Below are 19,334 nucleotides of genomic sequence, written 5' to 3'. Positions count from 1 at the left end.
ATATTTCTAGGGTCCCAGTGTTGAGTGTTGAATTTATTTCAAGGTTTTGTAAAGATTTCCATCCGTTTCATTGCGTAGGGTTTTCTTTAAATGTATAATAATTAGATAATTACTATGTTTTTAACTTTTTAGTGTTTAAATGTTAATTTTTATTACGTTTGTAGGTAATCCTGAAATGTCAAATATCAAGGATACGGATAATAAATTTCCACGACGTTAGTTTCATTCTTTATTTATTCATAATTTTACATGTCGTTTTAAATCTACCAGCGCTTCGGAAAGGACCCATTGCTAAGAGAAGAAACGCCGCAAGAAACTCTGCAGAAGGTCATCTTTTATAACATTTCAACTTAAAACTAATACAAACCAATTTTACATGTCTGAGTCTACCAGCGCTTTTCTAGAGGAAAAGCGCTGAGAAACTGCAAAATAAATCATATTTTAACAAGCTTTAGGTCGAACTGTATGTAACTAACTATGTAATGGAATCTAAGGTAACTAATTTACCATCTTCCAAGGATCGTAGCGTCATGAAAATTGGCAGCTGTATGTAGTTCTGATGACAATACAATAATATGGTACTGTCGAACTGATCTGACGATAGAGACAGGAGGTGGCCATAGGAACTCTGTGATGAAACAACGCAACCTAATTGTGTTAGGGGTTTTTAGAATTATCTCGATGAGTATTATTATTTTCTTTTCTTTGTGTACACTAACCTTTAGGCAATTTAGATGAATGTTACTAACACTCCTATGGACTTTGATGGTCTGCAATAAACGATTTTTATTTTTATTTTATTATTAGTTGTCTGTCGTAAGAAAAGTACAGTCAGCGATAAAAGCTTGTACCAAAAATGAAGTTTTTGCCCAAAACGTATTTAACTCACTAGCTAAAGTAGATTAACCAGCTTGAAATGAAAGTAATTAATATGGGTTAATACATTAGCTAAATTAAAAATACGATTCATAAAGTAAGTACTAAGCACAATAAAATTAACGATAGATCAAATCGAATAGTCATTACACATTACTACCTATATATCGAATTTAAAATTAACAACGTACGTACTTACAACACATGACTCACACACACACACACTCACACACAACACTCACAGTGACTCTTGCAACACATGTTAAAAGAACAGGAATGGTTTAAAGAAAAGAAATTGTTTTGGGAAATAAGAATTAGACTAACTACAAAAAAAAATGTATACAGAATGTAAACATTACACATTACTACCTATATATCGAATTTAAAATTAACAACGTACGTACTTACAACACATGACTCACACACACACACACACTCACACACAACACTCACAGTGATTCTTGCAACACATGTTAAAAGAACAGGAATTGTTAAAAGAAAAGAAATTGTTTTGGGAAATAAGAATTAGACTAACTACAAAAAACAATTTATACAGAATGTAAACATTACACATTACTACCTATATATCGAATTTAAAATTAACAACGTACGTACTTACAACACATGACTCACACACACACACACACACACTCACACACAACACTCACAGTGACTCTTGCAACACATGTTAAAAGAACAGGAATTGTTAAAAGAAAAGAAATTGTTTTGGGAAATAAGAATTAGACTAACTACAAAAAACAATTTATACAGAATGTACCTACCTACCATCATCCTATAGTTACTAAACAAACATGGAATCAAACTTTACTATTGTTATCAGTCGATTAGTCTTTGTAACAAGTTGGAGAATTTCTGAATCCCGTGAAGGCACTTCGCTGGCTCAATATTACAGGGTTCTATGTTACATTTTCAAGATAGTCGAAATTCGACTTAATGTCACTATAGCAATGTTCAAATTTCAGTTCGATAAAAAAGAAACATAGAAGCCTGTAATATTGGGGCAGAGACTTGTTGAACACTTGCTAGGACCAAGCAAGAGGGAAACATGATATTATGACCTCAACAGTTGAGGTACTTTAGTTGCAGTGGGTTAAGTTGTTCGAAGGACCAATGGTAACTAGGCATTGAGGTTTTTTGTGGACTTTCTAAATATGACGGAGCAACATCTGGTCAAGATCACAGGGAATTATTAGATTGGTATCCTCATTAATGATGGGGTTAATCAAACCAAGCAGTCTGCGTGTATTTATTACTTTAGCCTTTTCCTTGACAGCTGATAACACGACGTTTACTTATCTTCACTTGTTCCATGTATGCCCTTCTTGGCTTCCCTTTCTTCCTTCCAGTTTCCGTTCTATGATTTATGAGATATGAGGGCAGCATATTATGATTGAATGACTTGGGAAAGGGCAATTGGGAATAAATTTTGATTTCGATCCAGAAATTTCTTCATATTAATCACGATATTCCTGACAGCAGGGTAAGGAATGTTAAGACACCAGCAAAATTTCTCGTTTCCCCTGCCTAGAACAAATAAATTATTGTCAAAAAAATATTTTTTCATAGGAGACTTTTTACCGTTGACCACTAAGGTCTAAGGCGCAAGCGCATACTATGTCATGTAGTTTCAATGTTTTCCGATTTTATTATACCTCTCGCGTCGAATGACAGTTCTTTCTAGTCTCTTTTGGTATAGTTTTACCATACTTTTAATACTTAAATATGTCTACAAACATTTCACGTGACAGCTACTCCTTATAAAATGAACTGTCATAGGGACCATCATTCACCGCGTGAGGTATAGAAATATAATAAAAAAAAAACAATCGTATAATATAATGCATCGATTCCAACCATGGGGTTAATTACGCCCAAAGGTATAAGCTGCTATTCTGTGGGGTAAGAGTAGATACCAAAAACACCATTTGTATCTGCTTGTACTCTTTGCAGGATTTTTTATCAATTTGGGGCAAATCAGTTTTCCAAATTGGTCATGGAAATAAGAAAAATAAAAACGCACATAATCAAGCACTAAAACAAGAAGAACGATAGCGTCAATACAACGCTTTAATAAAAATAAAATACCACTTTATCCCGCCAAGCCAATGCAGTCGCAGCTCGCAGCAGCTCGCGTCAGGATCCACTTAGCCGCAGAAGCTTCCTGGGGTAGATGACGTCGATGGCCTTAACACGATATTAGTAGCTTCATCCGCAGTGTCTGAAACAAAAAAGAAAACAAAATCATTAAATAAAATATCTACATTATTCTGACTATTTCAATGTCTTCCCCAATAATAGCCTCATCTCTATCTGTATTTAAATCATAAAAGACCAGACACAAGTCAAGTTGTTCAACCTATTTCCCGGTATTTGATTAAGCTGTAATTTTGCATAAACATATTTTTCAGTCAGCTAGTCACCAGACAATTGATGATGATGATGATTTAAAGTGATCTGATGGAAAAGAGCGTTCTTGTCTTTATATTAAAAGCTGAAAAATAAGTCAATAATCTAGTTTGACTTAAGACATAAAGTACCTAGTTAATGAAAAAGTATCAGTCTTATTTTCTCTAAAGAGCGCAGCCAAGTATCTATTTAGGGCTTTCTTTTTTTGTTCCATTCGTATCTAAATTGTCACCGCTTTCTGCCACGAGCTAACCCAACTTTAACAAATATTTACAGCAATTGTAACAAATAATAAATACTAATATACTTGTTGGAGATGTATAGGGTCTCCAAGCGTAACAAAGCTTTTCGCCATAGTTTCATTTTTGGAGGCGTAAAACAACTATAAATTACTACTATGACTAGAAATTTTTGATTGTGATGATGATTGTAAAGATCATCTAATATAACTCCATTTCGGAGGTGTAAAAAATCTTCTAACAATTAGTGACATTTACATGAAAGTCACGTCAGTACCACTATCACATCTTATCATAAGACCGTAGGGTGAGATAAACTACTTTTGGTACATTGAGAAAAAGACGAAGGAGGCTATCTTGCGTCACTTGCAACTTGACAGAGGCAGTCGTTAAAGCCGCAAATATAAAGACTAGACTGAACCGATGTCCGTATAATACAGAATTCAAAACGCTGAAAAAAATAGGCAGCCTGTAGCAACAGAACCATGAAACAAAACGCAGACTTTCAGAGTACCTAAGTCCGATCGACATTCAAACCTCAAATCTGGACAATAATTCAGTTTATCTTCTTAATAAATCTCGTTCTTATCGTCATACAGTTAGCAAAAGAAATATATGCGCCCCTGTATAGAAGCTTCTATGCAGGTGAGTTTACTTTTCTCTGCTACTAACTGTAGGTTTCAAAGTCTCATCTCCGCCCTTGCATTCGAGTTTAGTGTGTGAGATACGACGCTTTTGATAAAATGATAAATTAGAATTACATCCTTTCCAACTTCTCCAGTTTTTGTAATATCTCACACAGTTACTCATGTATCTGATCACTCCGCATCCGATCAGTATTCAAAAATACCTTTTAGTGCTGCTGCACTAGTTTCATACCAATGCCTCCAACAATGCCAAAGCTGGCAATTTCTGCGTCTGCCTTGGAATGAGTAAAATACAAAAAATCTATGGACTAGTACCTTAGTTGGGTCCTTTAGTCGTATTGCCTTCTGCATCGTGTTGTCACGAGATAAATAGATATTAGATGTATTGTGGCATACATTTTCTGTTTTATTACATAAAAGCTCTTCATCTGGTCTCGTACATCAGCCGTAGTTATGCCACTCCAAATCAGGTAGATATGAGTGTAAGCAAGGCCAAATTTGATTTACTGAACGCTTGCATGTTATGGAATTTCTCTTTCAATAAATGATCATATTTTGCAACTGGTCTTAATGATGGGCTATTGCGATTGTATTGTATCAGTCTTCTTTCGTATTTTTTTTAAATATTATTCACATAAATCAAGTATTCTGACATTTTCCGTTTTCCTCCTCCTCAGTCGTTCGCTCTTGGCAGAATGGTCGTGGTTGTATGACGAGACGTATATATTGTGGACAATGCAGCCCTCACAATGCGTCTCCACTTGATACAGCGGTCTTTAGCGTTACGGGAACATTGGTCTATGGTGGTTTGTGTCGCCGTCCTTTCTGTTTTGATTTGGTGTAATATTAATCAGATGCATACGATTTCTTCTTGATTGCCGCTGTATAAGTTGACAAAACTCGTAAGTGAGCTATACACGCGTGTCTAGAACTGTATACATTTCCTTCTTCGTTACCGCTGAGCATGACACAATTGCAACACAAGGAGATCCAAGAGTGTATTTTGTATATCTTAATTCTTTTCGTAATGTCCGCCTCATATTAATATTTAAAATTCCTTCCAGTCGCTTTCATCATTTTGAGCGGGTGATCAGAATAAGGGCGGTGAGTGTTGATTAGGCCGACCCAAGCGAAGTAACAGTTCGTAGAAGTTGAGGGGCTAGGCCTGATTAAATCACATTCTCAGTTACATGTAGAGAAAAGGTCTTGTCTGGTGGGGTTGTCTCAAATCTTCGGTCTTCAGATGGTTATTACCGGTGATCAACATCGAAGGAATATGTGGCAATGGAGAAAACAACGTGGAGGGTATGGCCTTTGGGCTCAATCGGAACCAAAGTTGGTCGGAAGTATTTACCTAATGCAAGTGCAACTGACCTAAGTCAATAACGAAATGTAGAGCATGTCAGAATTGACAGAAGAAGTGATACAAGAAAAACAATGAACACACTGTTCAGAATAAATACAGTTAGACTCCTTTTCTGAAAGTCTGCAACGATACTAAAAATAGTGTTGTCATTTTCACTCGATGAAATAGGTTTCAATAATTAAATATACTAACAATCTATCAAAACGTATGGGGAAGAATTTAGTCCTAATTATAAAATGATGATAATATGGAAATACTAAAAACAATGTTATGAAACTTATCGAAGTTGGGTTTCACGCATTCGTTTCGTATTGTCATCCTGTAATTGTTCGGCTTGACGTTTCCTCAATCTTAGCTTCTGCTCAAACGCCCTTTTAACTGGACCCAGGAGTTCGGCGCAGGTGGGACGGTCGTTAGGATCGTCTTTCAGAAGAAGGCTGAAATATATATAAATTATAATTAATAAATTAAAATCAGGATTAAACGCTGTTAAATTCAATTCTAAATTTAAAACCTCACGGTCAATTTTTGACCTCTGAGGCTCCAGAGGTTATCTCCTATCCAGATTTGGAAAAGGTAAACTAACAACTCCAGGCGTGTATTTAATCAGATTTACGACTTAAAATTTCTCTTATTTACGTAGCTCCACCATTAAATTTCTCAATGTTATTTTTACATTAACACGCCTGAAAAGTTCTTTTTTTTTTAACTGCTGTCAGGTTTATTGATTTGTGATCAAGTTTGGATATGATTTGATTTCAGTTAACTAAGGAAGTATGTATGTCATTTGTTATGCATACATCCCAAGGTAGAACATTTTCTAGAAAATGTTTTTTGCGCATTGATTACGTACCTTAATAAATATATTAAGCCCATGTTTTTCGGGTCCTTGTTCCGTAGAACAGTATCCGTCTTTAGCCGCATATTCCATCCACTGCATAGATTCTTGTCAAGTATAGAATACATGAACATATCCAGCAAAATCACGCCGAGACGGTAGATGTCATCCTTTTGAGTATAACCTAAAACCAAAGTAAAAGCGAAATCAAAAACATTTTTACTAACATAATAAATAATTTTGAAGTTATTTAAGACAATATGAGAAAACATAGCTTAAAAAAAATCTTTCATGAATGATATCTTTGTATAAACCTCATTATTTACATAAAAATTAAAATTGGTTTTATGTTAATAGTAATGAAAATTGAAACTGAAAATGTTAACATAATCTGATGAAATATGAAAATCTTACACAGGCACCGAATCGGCGTAGTGGAAGAAGTATCTACCTCCAGACTATTATAGTCTGTTTGTTTTTAAACCGTAAAGTACCTTTCCTTTGCAAGAACAAATGAGTTTTTCATACTATACTATTTCCTATGGGCAGTACCTACTTCATTGTTTGAAAAGAAAACAAACGATACGAAAGGATATATTTTGTAATAAACAGACTCGACAATATTTACCCGTAAACATTTCCGATGTCAACTTAGTAAGTCCAAAATCTCCGATCTTGACGTCATCTGTATCATCATCTGTAAATAATCGTTTATAAAATGAATTTAGGCTTCCGTCTTTACGACAATAAGATTCTCTTAATCATCAAAATAATAAACAGAAAATTTAGAGATGCACAAGGTCTCCAAGCGTCAATAATTTAATAAAATTGTGTTCATGGTACTTTTGAGCGATTAGAGATGTGCGAGGTCTCCAAGCGTTAATAATTAAGTAAAACTGTCATCATTTTCATCGTAATTATGAGCGATTCAAACCTGTTACGTCATAATGAAAAGCTTTTTTACCTTTACTTTTATGAACTCTATGATGAAAGCATGACATCACTACACCTTATAAAACAATGTCCCCCGCCGCGTCTGTCTGTTTGTGTTTGTTTTGTATGTTTGTTCACGATAAACTCAAAAACTACTGAACGGATTTTCATGCGGTTTTCACCTATCCATAGAGTGGTTCTTGAGGAAGGTTTAGGTGTATCATTTGTTAACCCGTGCGAAGCCGGGGCGGATCGCTAGTAATAAATAAATACAAAATAGATACCTTTGACTATCAATGAAGGTGGTTCCCTCCTAATTTTACGAGTCTTAGTTCTATCAGTCTCCTGCATTTGTACCATGTATGGAAAATTTATTCGGTACATGGTGTGTTGAATTCTTACGCTGCATTCTAGACATCCAGCGTTAAATGCGTTTTCTAAAGCGACGTTATGTTGGTAATCGTATGGATACCATCCTGGGGAATAATTATTTAACAAAATAAGACAATAAATAGGCTAAAAGGAAGGATGTCAAATTCAAATGAGTGACCAAGTCTCCAGTGCCCGGAACATAAGGTGGTGGTACTGGTGCTCGACGCGGTCCCAGTAGATGACATCTTGAAACTTAAGTCATTGTCAATAGAGGTGACAGCAGGGTGTCATCTATTGGGCATTAGCATGTCGAGCACTAGTACCACCACCTTACATTTTGAAAGATTTTGATAATTTTATGATATGGTTTGGTCAGTTCATAATGTAGCCTACCAATAATTTCATGAAATGATTGCCATGTCATTAAATGATCAATTCTAAGATCTGGCCACGACGTTTATATATTTTATGTTATCCTCAAGTTTTGTATAAGTCTCGATTCTTGGGTTGAGCTCATGAACACAATAAGATGTCATATAAAAATACTGAATAGTACTGATACCAACTGATCGATTGAAAAAAAGTTTTTTCAAGCGATTTAGCTTAAAAATCTTTTACTCAAATCACATTCATTATTTCACTACTTTTTTTGCAATTATTACTATACAATGTATCTGTGTGTTTTAAATAAATTCATTTGTTCCATTCTTATAAACACCCGATATCAAAACTGAAATACTATGTGTATATTGTGTATACGTACCCTTTTTTCCTGCAAATTTCCATTGGTACACATCGTTTTCTTTCTCAAGACTTGCTACTGGATTATCAAAATAACCAAACGGGATCTTGACTTGGCATATGACACACTCCTTAGTTTCAATTGAAATCACCTAGAAGCAAAATTAAACAATATGACTATGTCCATAATAAATAAGTTAACCCTTTAGCTGACATCAATCATTATGAGCTGTTGGAAATTAAACTTACTGTCAATAAATTAAATATTAATTTTGCATACCCGCTGCGAGCGAGAGTAGTCGTACCAAGGGTTTTTTAAATTAATAAAGTTGAAAGTGCTAAGTAGTGCAAACATACCTTAACACAATGGGAACAACAAATGTGTCTACAGGGCAACTGGAAAGAGCTGTAGCACCCTTGAAAACAGACTCCGCAATCACCTTCTGTAATATAAATAAAATAATATAAACAGTTAATTTACTTAGCTACATTTTGCTACTAAAAACTATTTTGACATGTTTCGGGCCCTTCGGGGGTCCTTCCTCAGGCTCCAGTGCTCGTGGCGGCTGCACTTCGTGAGGAAGGACCCCCGAAGGGCCCGAAACATGACGCCAATAGCGACTAAAAATTCAAGTGAGTGAAACCGTTGTCGTCTAAACAGATTAAAAACTATTTGTCACTAACAGTTTGAAGGTAATATGCGTATGTTACGTACTTTTGTTTAAATCCTTTTTCTTGATAAGAATATTGTCCGACCTTAGATCTCCGTGTATGAAGCCTCTGGCATGCAAATAAGCCAGGCCTGGAAAATTATAATTGATTGGTTAAATTGCAATGTTAACATATTTAATGCATCAATTAGATGGTAGTCAACTGTAAAAATATGGGTGTAGACAACTTACTCAAAAATATGTCCCATAGTTCTTAATTCGCTGACTTAAGAGCTATGGGACATATTTTTGAGATGATTTGTGTACCCATATTTTTACACTTCACTGTACATAAAATTAGTAAGTACCTACAAATTAAACTTAACCGCATAATTTCTAATGTAGGTATATTGAAATTGTACAGATCAAAAGAAATAAGCAATTTCCTAACACTTTGTTATTCGTAGTTTTTACCAAAAATAAAAACACACACAAACTAAATTTTGATTATCTCGTACAGTGCGATGGCGATATTGACCGTGACGTGAAAAACCGGATAATAGCACAGGATAAATGAAATGGCGACAGGTCACGGGAACCATTTGCGACGCCCGAATGCCTCTTCGGTTGAAGGGTAAAATTTATAAATCAATCATAAGACCTGTCGTCATGTATGGATCAGAGTGTTGGGCCCTAAAGATGACGGATGAAAAGTAGGGAATGCAAATCGGTTATAACCGTAACCGAAATATTCGGTTATAACCGAATATTTTGACAAAATTTCATAACCGAATATTGGAAACTCGAATAACCGGTAACGATTATTTTCGGTTATTTATTTATGACTTAAATTGTATGTTTTTATCATCTAATGACTACAAAATCCTGCCATTTTTGGCTGTAACGCCTGTGACTAATTTTTGTCGTTCGTGGACTTTAATAACAAAAATATACCAAATTTACATCCCTTAGTTATGAAATATTTTTATTGAATATTGTATCACGTCCACGGTCATATTTTACTTCTACTGTATTTGGTGTGTTTTATTAAAAAACGAAGACTTTTCTCACATTCCCTAATACTAGGTACTAAAACAAAGATTTTTGTATTTTTTAATTACTTCATTGTAAATTTATAATTTTTCGTAGAAAATAACCGTAACCGATTATAACCGATATTCGGTTATTTTTCGGGCATAACCGTAACCGAAACCGGTTATGAAGTTTGGCCGGTTATTGCATTCCCTAATGAAAAGAGATTGCATGTAGCGGAGATGAGAATGTTAAGATGGATGTGTGGCGTGACGAGAATGGATAGGATAAGGAATGAGTATATAAGAGGAAGCCTGAAAGTAATCGCCTAGGTATTACGAATGTATGTGGAGGGAAGTAGGTACGAGGAAAGGAAAACTGTGTGAGAGATGATATGAAACAAACGCAAGTGAATGATGAGATGACGGGAGACAGAGAGGTATGGAAGAGAAAGACATGCTGCGCCGACCCCAAGTGAATGAGACAAGGCAAGAGAATGATGATTTTATATGTGTTTAGCTATAAAATGAAATGGATAAAAACAATATGCCAACATAATCAACGGCCTTCTAGCCTAGTCGGTAGTGACCCTGCCTACGAAGCAGGAGGTCCCGGGTTCGAATCTCGGTAAGGGCATTTATTTGTGTGTTTAATTTTATTACAAATATTTGTTCCTGACCTGAGTTATGGATGTTATCTATGTATTTGTCTATATAAGTATGTATATCGTCGCATAATTTAGCTTTGCTTAGTTTGGGGCTTGGTCGATCTGTGTAAGATAGTCCCCAAATATTTAATTTATTTTATATTTTATAAACTAACTTTGGAATACCAGTACCAGTACCAGTCATGTCCTCATGTCATACCTTCCGCTATCTTCCAAAAAATACCCCTTGCTCTAGAAGGCTGTAGGTGCAAATCGCCATCAATAAGTTGAGTAAGGTTAGTGTCACATAATTCTGTTAATATGCACAGCAGTGATGGCCTCGAACTAAAATAAATAGAGATTAAAAATTATCATATATATAATTAGCAAAAAAACATGAAAATGGAGTTTAAGTTTAACTGAGGTAGTTAGGAATTCATTATGGTCATTGAAGGTTTGGCTGCATGAGGCTGATTTGTAATAAATATATAAATAAGTTTTAGTCCCACTCGGCTACACTTCTTTATCAACCGCCAGAGATAAGTGAGCGCCTATATGTATTTCGCGCATGTGGACCAATTCCATGCTGCGCCGCGCCGTGACGCTACGCAGAGTGCGCGACAGCTGACGCTACACAGAGTGCGCGACAGTCGCCAGCCGCCAGTCTCCTGACCGTCGTGGCAGTCTCTCAACACTTACGTTTCGGTGCTAACATAGTTTTAAGTTTTTAAAAATGTATATTATATATTACTAGCACAGTATGCAGAACTTTGTCTGAATCAACGAGAATTTAGACTAGAGGAATATTGTCAAAGTAAATTATGTAGTCAGTACATTTACTGCCATCTTTCGACACAAATTATTAAAAAAATTATAACGCCATTTGACTTTCGATCCTTATTCCTTCACTGATATGTGTTAAATTTGTTAAATGTCAAAAAGTATCGCCATCTACTCGAGAGTACGCCAAAGGTAGGGCGCCATCGTTAGAAAGTCAAATGGCGTTCTAAAAGTTTTAATCATTTGTGTCGAAAGATGACAGTAAATGTTAGGCTTGTGTCGGTCATGAACTAAGAACTGTTAAGAATGAAATCCCATCTAGGACCGAAAGGAACTAAATCTTTTTGTACGCTCTTAATCGGTCTTTAGGTCCTTTAGTTCAGTGGGATTGGTGAGCGCTTGACATGAGTGAAACAGAAAATAGACTGAACGAAATGGTTCACAATGACTCTGGCACGAGTGCGAACGAGATAAAAGAGTGACAAACAGTCCTAAACCTGAAAAGTATGAAGAAAAATCAAATATTTTTTCTGAATTTTTTATATTATTTTATTATGTCTAGCTTTTTGATGTTTAATCGTCATATAGTATCGTACAACTTGAATCGTAATTCAGTTGCCAAAGATTTAGGAAAAATCTACTGTAAAATCGATTCATACATTCCCAGCTCTCAAAGACCGAACTGAACTAAAGGAACTAAAAGACCGAACTAGTTCGTTTGACCGATTGACCGAGAGCGGAGCGCTCTCTGTAGTGACCGAGCAGGCACAAGCCTAATACACCTACTGACTACATAATTTACTTTGACAATATTCCTCTATTTCAAATTCTCTTTTACTAGATGACAATATCTATCTATATCTACTGACATGGACTGTCAAGTCGCAATTTTTTAGGAAAATTTTATTTTATTATTTAAATCATGGGAAATATCACCAGTTTTGCAACGATTTGTGCTGAAGCCCCCATATCTACCTCGATATAATATAAAGAAAGCTCCTCCTATTCGAGCCTCTGAAGTTATAAATATTTTCTTCGCAATCGGAATAAAATCCAAACGAATCCTTGGCAACGCATTATAGATACCTAAGAAGATACTTTAGGTATCTACCTTCCACCTACTAAATTGTACCTTCGTTGAATGTGCAAACAACGCAGCGTCCGCCGTGCTGAAATCTCAAGAAAGAAGGTTGAAACGCGCACCGGGGCTGCGCCCCCCTGACAACGTCTACTATTGTGTCATGTTTTGACTTTTGAAGTGATTTCTATTACTAATTTATTATTATTTTATATTTAAGAAATGATCTAAAGTTAACGTTAGTTATTGTTTTTAGAGTAAGTATTTTAAGTATTTTTTTGTAGCTTTTAATCATCTGTGAACTAACAGCAGCCCAACACTAACCAATGGAATGCTGCGTATGTAAAAAGACTTTCTCAACAACAAAAGGCCTACACATACATCAGTCTCGCATTCACCATGTTCGCGTGTACCCCGCCCCACCCGCTCTGAGTCCACAAAACACCCACTGCTCATCTACATCACCACCTCAGCCAGAAATCCCACTCCAAACTCTTCTCGGCAAACTTAAACTGTCAACGCCCTTAATAAAGCGCATACCGCGTGGTGCTAGGCCCGCAGTGGCTGAAGCACTAACCGCCACAATAAACAACTGTTTGAAAGACAATAACTTAGATTCCTGGCGTGACCTTTTAACCTTTTCGTTTAAAATTTTATATGTTTCTGACAATAACGACAAAATTAGCCTCACTCAGAAAATTAAAAATAATATTCTTGCGCCTAACCTGCCTCCAACCACTCGACCACCCCGGGATCGAAGTAACAATAATTATGATTTATGCAAAAAAGTGGAAGACAAAGTTCATGACGGCGACCTAAAAGGAGCGGCGCGGCTCCTTTTCTCAAATGACACACTCGCACCAGACACCCCAGAATCAGTGGCTGCATTGCAGGCTAAGCACCCTGTAGGCCCTTCCACCCCTATCTTTGCCGACACTCCCTCAGATCCTTCAGCTTGTCTGCACGCCTCACCGGAAGATGTAATGTCGGCTCTTGCATCCTTCACAAAAGGGTCGGCTTCAGGCTTAGATGGTATATCCGCCCAACATCTACTAGACCTCACTAGTCACTGCACTGGAATATCTGGCGAGTTGCTAACTGATAGTATTACCAGACTGATAAATCTTATGCTTCTAGGGGATGTCTGCCAAGACGTGAATGCCGTTATTTATGGAGCCAACCTCATAGCCCTTTCAAAGAAGGACGGTGGCGTGCGCCCAATTGCTGTTGGTTCCACATTCCGGCGGTTAGCAGCCAAAGTGTGCGTGCGACATACTCGAGCTAAACTACAAAAACTCTTCGAGCCTGTGCAGGTTGGTTTCGGCACTCGCGGGGGCTGTGAGGCCGCAGTCCATGCCGTACGCACATTTGTCCAAACAGACTCATGTGAGGTTCTCTTAAAAATAGATGTCAAAAACGCCTTCAACTCTGTCAACAGAGATACCCTACTTAGTGTAATCAAAATTCATGTACCTGAAATTTATAACCTTTTACTCCAATGTTATCATAGTCCGTCCAAATTAGTTCACAAGGGTAACGAAATTCTCTCTGGCGTGGGTTGCCAGCAGGGCGATCCTCTGGGCCCCGCCATATTCAGTCTGGCCATCAATTCAGCTATCCATAGTCTCACGTCCAAACTGAATGTTTGGTACCTGGACGACGGCACCATCGGCGGAGACTCACAATCGGTCCTGGCAGACTTATCCCTAGTTATACAGAAATTTAGCGAGATCGGCCTGAAACTTAACTTCGACAAATGTGAATTGTACATTTCCGAAAACTTAGAACCTTCTTTAGCACCCCAGGTACTTCAAAGTTTTTCAAGTTTAGCCCCAAACATTAAAATCTTATCCAAAGATAATCTCCACCTTCTCGGTTCCCCCATTTTCGATGAAGCTATTCCGTCTGTTTTGGCCAAATCTATTTCTAAATTTCGTGTTAATTCAGACCGCTTAATCAAAATTAGTAGCCATTCAGCCTTATTTATTTTAAAGTTTTGTTCGTTGGTTCCCAAATTTACGTACTTGCTCCGTTGCTGCCCTATCTGGAAAGTCGCTAATTTAGTCCAACCTATCGATAGTCTCCTAAAGTCACAACTGGAATCGATTTTGAATGTCCGTTTTAACGAACCAGCTTGGACCCAGGCTTCTTTGCCCATTAGGTTTGGCGGTTTAGGAACACGCAAAATATCGAGTGTTGCTCTGCCGGCATTCTTGTCCTCAATCCATAGCACGTCTGATCTCGCAGGTAAAATCCTTAAAACAACAAACTGCGAGATCGCGTGCTTGGATGAGGCCAGGAATGCCTGGCTAGCCAAACTGCGAGATGTGCCACCTAGACCCGAGAGGCAAAGGGCCTGGGACAACTTGGCCTGCACCGCCGTCATGAAATCCCTAGTTGACAGTTCGTCGGGAAGGGACCGCGCAAGGCTCTTAGCTGTGTCCAGACCAGAGTCTGGGCAATGGCTACACGCCTACCCATCACCCCACACCGGCACATTCATAGAGCCAAACACACTAAGAATTGCCATCGGACTCCGGGTCGGGGCCGATGTATGTGTAGACCATAGCTGCGCCTCTTGTGGGGCCCCTGTTAATCGCCTTGGCCACCACGGACTCGCCTGCTCCTCGGGCGCCGGCCGCCTATCCCGTCATGCCGCGCTTAACGACATCCTGAGGAGAGCGCTCGTCAGCGCCGACGTCCCTGCGGCTCTGGAGCCCCAGATCGCAAGGGATGACGGCAAGCGCCCCGACGGGATGTCGTTGATCCCCTGGCGGTTGGGCCGCGCGCTGGTGTGGGACGCCACCTGCGCAGACACGCTGGCGGCGTCCTACATTTCAGCCACCAGTAAACAGGCCGGGGCGGCGGCTGACGTCCGAGAACGTTCCAAGGTTAATAAATATAGTTGTTTCGGCGCACACTACGAATTTGTAGCCTTCGGCGTCGAGACTCTAGGTCCGTGGGGTAGGGGGGCTCGGGGGCTCCACAAGGAGCTCAGCAAACGCCTAAGGCAGGCCACAGGTGACCCTCGCGCGGGCAGCTTTCTCGCGCAAAGATTGGCCATAGCAATCCAGCGCGGGAACGCTGCCTGCGTGATGGGCACCTTACCAAGGGCGCAAAGTTTTGATAAATATTTTTAGTTTTTAGCTTTAGTTTTTAGTTGTACTTAATTTTAGTTTTGTATTCATTTTATAACACTTATTTTACAATAAATGAGTTTTCCCCCCTTTTATTTAAATGTATTTTTTTATATACCTATGTAGTTCAGAGTACTCACCTAGTATTATCATTACGAGTATCATCACATGATACATCTTTCAAGGGGTAATATTTATTGATCCAGGAGTCACCGTAACGAAGCAGGTTTTCATGTTTGAGTTCTGCTAGCGTTTTGGCCTCTTGCATTATTTTGATTCTATTTTCTTTGTCTTCTGTACTTAACTCAATACATTTTCAAGCATGCAATTGCTTATCTATTTGATGGTGTACCTAGAATTCAAAATAGAAACAGAAAACACATTAATCATTATACACGAACAAGGCGATCAAATAGTAAGATGCATTTATACTTTTCTGTAGAAATTTTGCAATAAATAGTTTCCAAAGTTTGAAGGCAACTGACATATTAGTTACATATGAACTTAGCAAGTTAAATAAAATCCTGTAAAAATAAGAAAAACTCTAAACTTACTTGAAACACTGTTCCGAAAGCGCCTTGGTCAATTTTTCTAATTATTTTTACGTCATTATTAAGCCTTTGTATTGGTATTATCGAACTAATAGAATCATCAATGAAGGTTAAATCTCCCCCAGTTTGGTGATTCCTTTGATCTGAATCATAAAGTCCCTGTAAAGATACGCGCCAATAAGGACAGCTCCAGAGATAACTGACCCCTGCATAAAAATTTGTTTGCTAACTCTGCAGCGGACTGTACATCAATCATTGGATAACCGAGAGAAAACAATAGTTATTTATTTTACAAGGGGGCAAAGTTGTTGTTTAACCTCTCGTACTAATATTGATACCCGAGTAGGCGAAATATTCCAAAATTGAAGCACGAGCGTAACGAGTGGTTCAAAAAATGGAATCTTGAGCGTTACGAGGGTTTCAAGGCACGAGGGTTAAACAAATTTTGCCACCGATTGAAACAGAATTTTTCACCACACCAACACAAGGAAAATACTAACTGTAAAATATCAAACAAAATCGATTCAAAATGAATGTTGTTAAATATTTATCATTCAAAATCATCATTTAAAAGTCAAAAAATGTGTGTGTAAGGTGTGGTGAAAAATAGTTTGCATTTATGCTGGGTTTTCATAATATACCCCAAGTAAGTAAGCTTATAGTAAAATGACTTAAAATATATTTATTAAAATTACTTAAGAGAAATGTTAAGACTAATATAAATGAAATGTGAATTTTATTAATTTAAATGTAATATGTAATGAATTTTATTTTTTGGTCAATAAAGGCTATTCTTATCTTATCTTATATAAGTAAGCTTAATTTCTATTGTTTCCAAACTGAATATATTACTGATGTATATATTATATATTTATTTTAAAAATAAAAATAAGGAAAGAAATTGACTGTGCTGGAGCAAAGCAGGTTGCGCCTCTAAAATGACCAGCATTTTGGTTGCCACAGCGCAGGATGTCAAGTAGAAATGGTAAATATGACACTAATACTGTCTAATACTGATTAAACTAATAATAGTAATTCAGCCTGTATATATTGCTTGGCACAGGCCTCCTATATAGGCTAGATATAGTTCTCATGCTGGCCACGCTGGGATAAAGCAGGTTGGGGAGTAGGTACCTACACATACACCTTTGAATTTCTTTGCAGATGTATGCAGGTTTCATTGCAATGTTTTGTAAAGTGGAAGTGGTAAATACGGTAAATATGAAACTAATAGGAACAAGCCAGAATTTGAACAAGCTCCAGATTGAAAAATAGACTTCAAATCAACCCGGCCACCACCATATGCACTGATTAAACTGTTTAAAACTGGAAGTTTAGACAGATAATAAATATAATTATAAAAATAAATAGACTAGTTAAACAGTAATTGAGGTCATTCACCCCTAGTGTCAACCAAATCACCTATCACTGTCTATTAGGGCACACAATAAAAATATGTATTTTATTAGAAACCGTGTCCAATCCAATTATACCATTTTGCACAATTCTTTCTTAACACATTCACTGCCCCCAACGCACATGTGCGTTCACCGTCATACAAGTTTGTTCCTAGGCCACGCCCCCTGGCAGTGAATGCGTTAAAGCAAAATCAAGTTTTCATTCTCATGAATTAGAACTTTATTTGATGTCTTATGAGTTGATATTTCATCATCATTACTTTTCATTATTTCAAACATAAACATCATTTCTATCACTCTCTTTCAAACAATAAATGATTTGTATATAATAATAATAGGTATATAGGTAAGTACCTACCTATTGTCCTATCATGTGATTATTCTTATATTTTTGAGCTAAAGATAAGATATCAAATCCCTAATATAGTAATAATTAACAATATGTGAATAAAGTAATTTACAACCAGCTTTTGGCTACCTGTTGCCATATGGTCATAATGGCCTTCATGATGGATATAATGCTTTGTTAAAAATATGATCAATACAAACTTTTAAGACAGAGTTTATAAAAAAGTATCAATGAAATTCTTTAAACAGAAAGATTATTACCTGATTTATTAATTCCTGGTCAATCGGGCTCGCAGCCCGTGAAGAGGCTGGAGTTAATAAAGTTAGTTCAACTTCTCGCCGGTCTTCAAACTCCACATCTTCAAAATTGTCCATGATTTGATATTAAAATATCACAACTTTACTACAATAGCACCAAAATATCGTAAATTAAACTTCTTTCTTTCTCTGAATGCACATGCGGCAACGAAGAATAAAATAACAGTGTGCACCCCTCCGAATTCAGCACCAAAATAGAGGAGAGACTGAGCGGAGGGGGAACTGGGGGAACTAAAACCTGAGGTGGGGAAGTCTAGACGTCCAGGTTTGACACTGACAGAGAAAAATCTAGATATAATTTCGCGCCCTTTTCGCTCGATCGATCAGTGTTTCAAGTAGTAAAATGAAAGTCAGAGCACCCGTATTGAGGTTTGTAGCGCGTTTATGAATAAGGGGGTAAATGTTGAAATAGGTTGCTAGAGTCAGACCGAGAAAAGTCTGCAGCGATTTCATAGAAGTTTGACCAAAGAATATAATACTCACTAGGAGAAGAACGGTAACTCCATACAAAAAAATGTCCCCAACCGTTTATACGTTTATACTAGTGGCGCCGTCATTGTGTACCAATGGAACTAAAGTTGACAACCGGTTTAGCCTGGCGGGTATTGGTAGGTAGTAATAGGCCTGTTGCAAGTAACAAAGAATCATGGAAATAATGGTTTCAACGAAACATATATGTTAATATGATTCTAAAAAATGGCCCAATCTCAGTATAAACTGAAGGATTATTAATATATTCAATAAAATAAAAGTGCAAAATTCTCCAATCGGCCATTTTTACTGAAACGCCAATCAGAAACGTTCCAAACAGTGACGTCATCAATCCATAACATATTTCTTAGAGCAACATAGACAACCTCATTGACCGAAATCTATACGTGGGCACCAAAGAGTTCGAAAGGTGCAAAAAAAATGTTATTTCGCCACTAAACATTTA

General features: G+C 37.2%; 1 protein-coding gene and 1 long non-coding RNA gene across 5 annotated transcripts in view; both read right to left on the bottom strand.

Moving 5' to 3' along the window:
- Positions 1–216: 216 nt before the first annotated feature.
- The window catches only part of LOC134799381 (uncharacterized), a 31,107-nt gene continuing 11,989 nt past the window's right edge, over positions 217–19,334 (bottom strand). Inside the window, exon 2 of the long non-coding RNA XR_010145389.1 lies at positions 217–400. This is a non-coding gene — a long non-coding RNA (uncharacterized LOC134799381). The remainder of the gene's footprint in view (positions 401–19,334) is intronic.
- Positions 447–18,636, bottom strand: LOC134799345 (uncharacterized). 4 transcript variants are annotated; one of them, XM_063771750.1, is made up of 12 exons: positions 18,341–18,636; positions 16,317–16,472; positions 15,903–16,114; positions 10,988–11,112; positions 9,155–9,241; positions 8,797–8,882; positions 8,462–8,591; positions 7,611–7,802; positions 7,022–7,090; positions 6,409–6,577; positions 2,983–5,992; positions 447–2,421 (listed from the first exon to the last, which is right to left on the bottom strand). In XM_063771750.1, exons 3-11 carry the CDS (start codon positions 16,028–16,030, stop codon positions 5,833–5,835), a joined length of 1,146 nt encoding a protein of 381 aa, XP_063627820.1. In that variant the 5' UTR covers positions 16,031–16,114; positions 16,317–16,472; positions 18,341–18,636; the 3' UTR covers positions 447–2,421; positions 2,983–5,832. The 4 variants fall into 4 exon arrangements, with proteins under 4 accessions (XP_063627820.1, XP_063627823.1, XP_063627822.1 ...); XM_063771753.1 differs by having other exon boundaries at positions 10,988–11,106; XM_063771752.1 differs by having other exon boundaries at positions 16,317–16,456.

This window comes from Cydia splendana, chromosome 18 (genome assembly GCF_910591565.1).
Source record: "Cydia splendana chromosome 18, ilCydSple1.2, whole genome shotgun sequence".
NCBI classification, from domain to species: domain Eukaryota; kingdom Metazoa; phylum Arthropoda; class Insecta; order Lepidoptera; family Tortricidae; genus Cydia; species Cydia splendana.
Note: the sequence above shows the minus strand (reverse complement) of the source record. Positions and strands in the feature narration are given on the sequence as shown.

Excerpts from the sequence above, each read along its gene's own strand:
- LOC134799345 (XM_063771750.1), bottom strand. The coding sequence starts at position 16,030 with ATGCAAGAGGCCAAAACGCTAGCAGAACTCAAACATGAAAACCTGCTT. Across the intron at positions 11,113-15,902 it reads ACTCGTAATGATAATACTAG|TTCGAGGCCATCACTGCTGT; the intron begins GTGAGTACTCTG and ends TATTTATTTTAG. Across the intron at positions 7,091-7,610 it reads ACCTTCATTGATAGTCAAAG|ATGATGATACAGATGACGTC; the intron begins GTATCTATTTTG and ends GATTATTTACAG.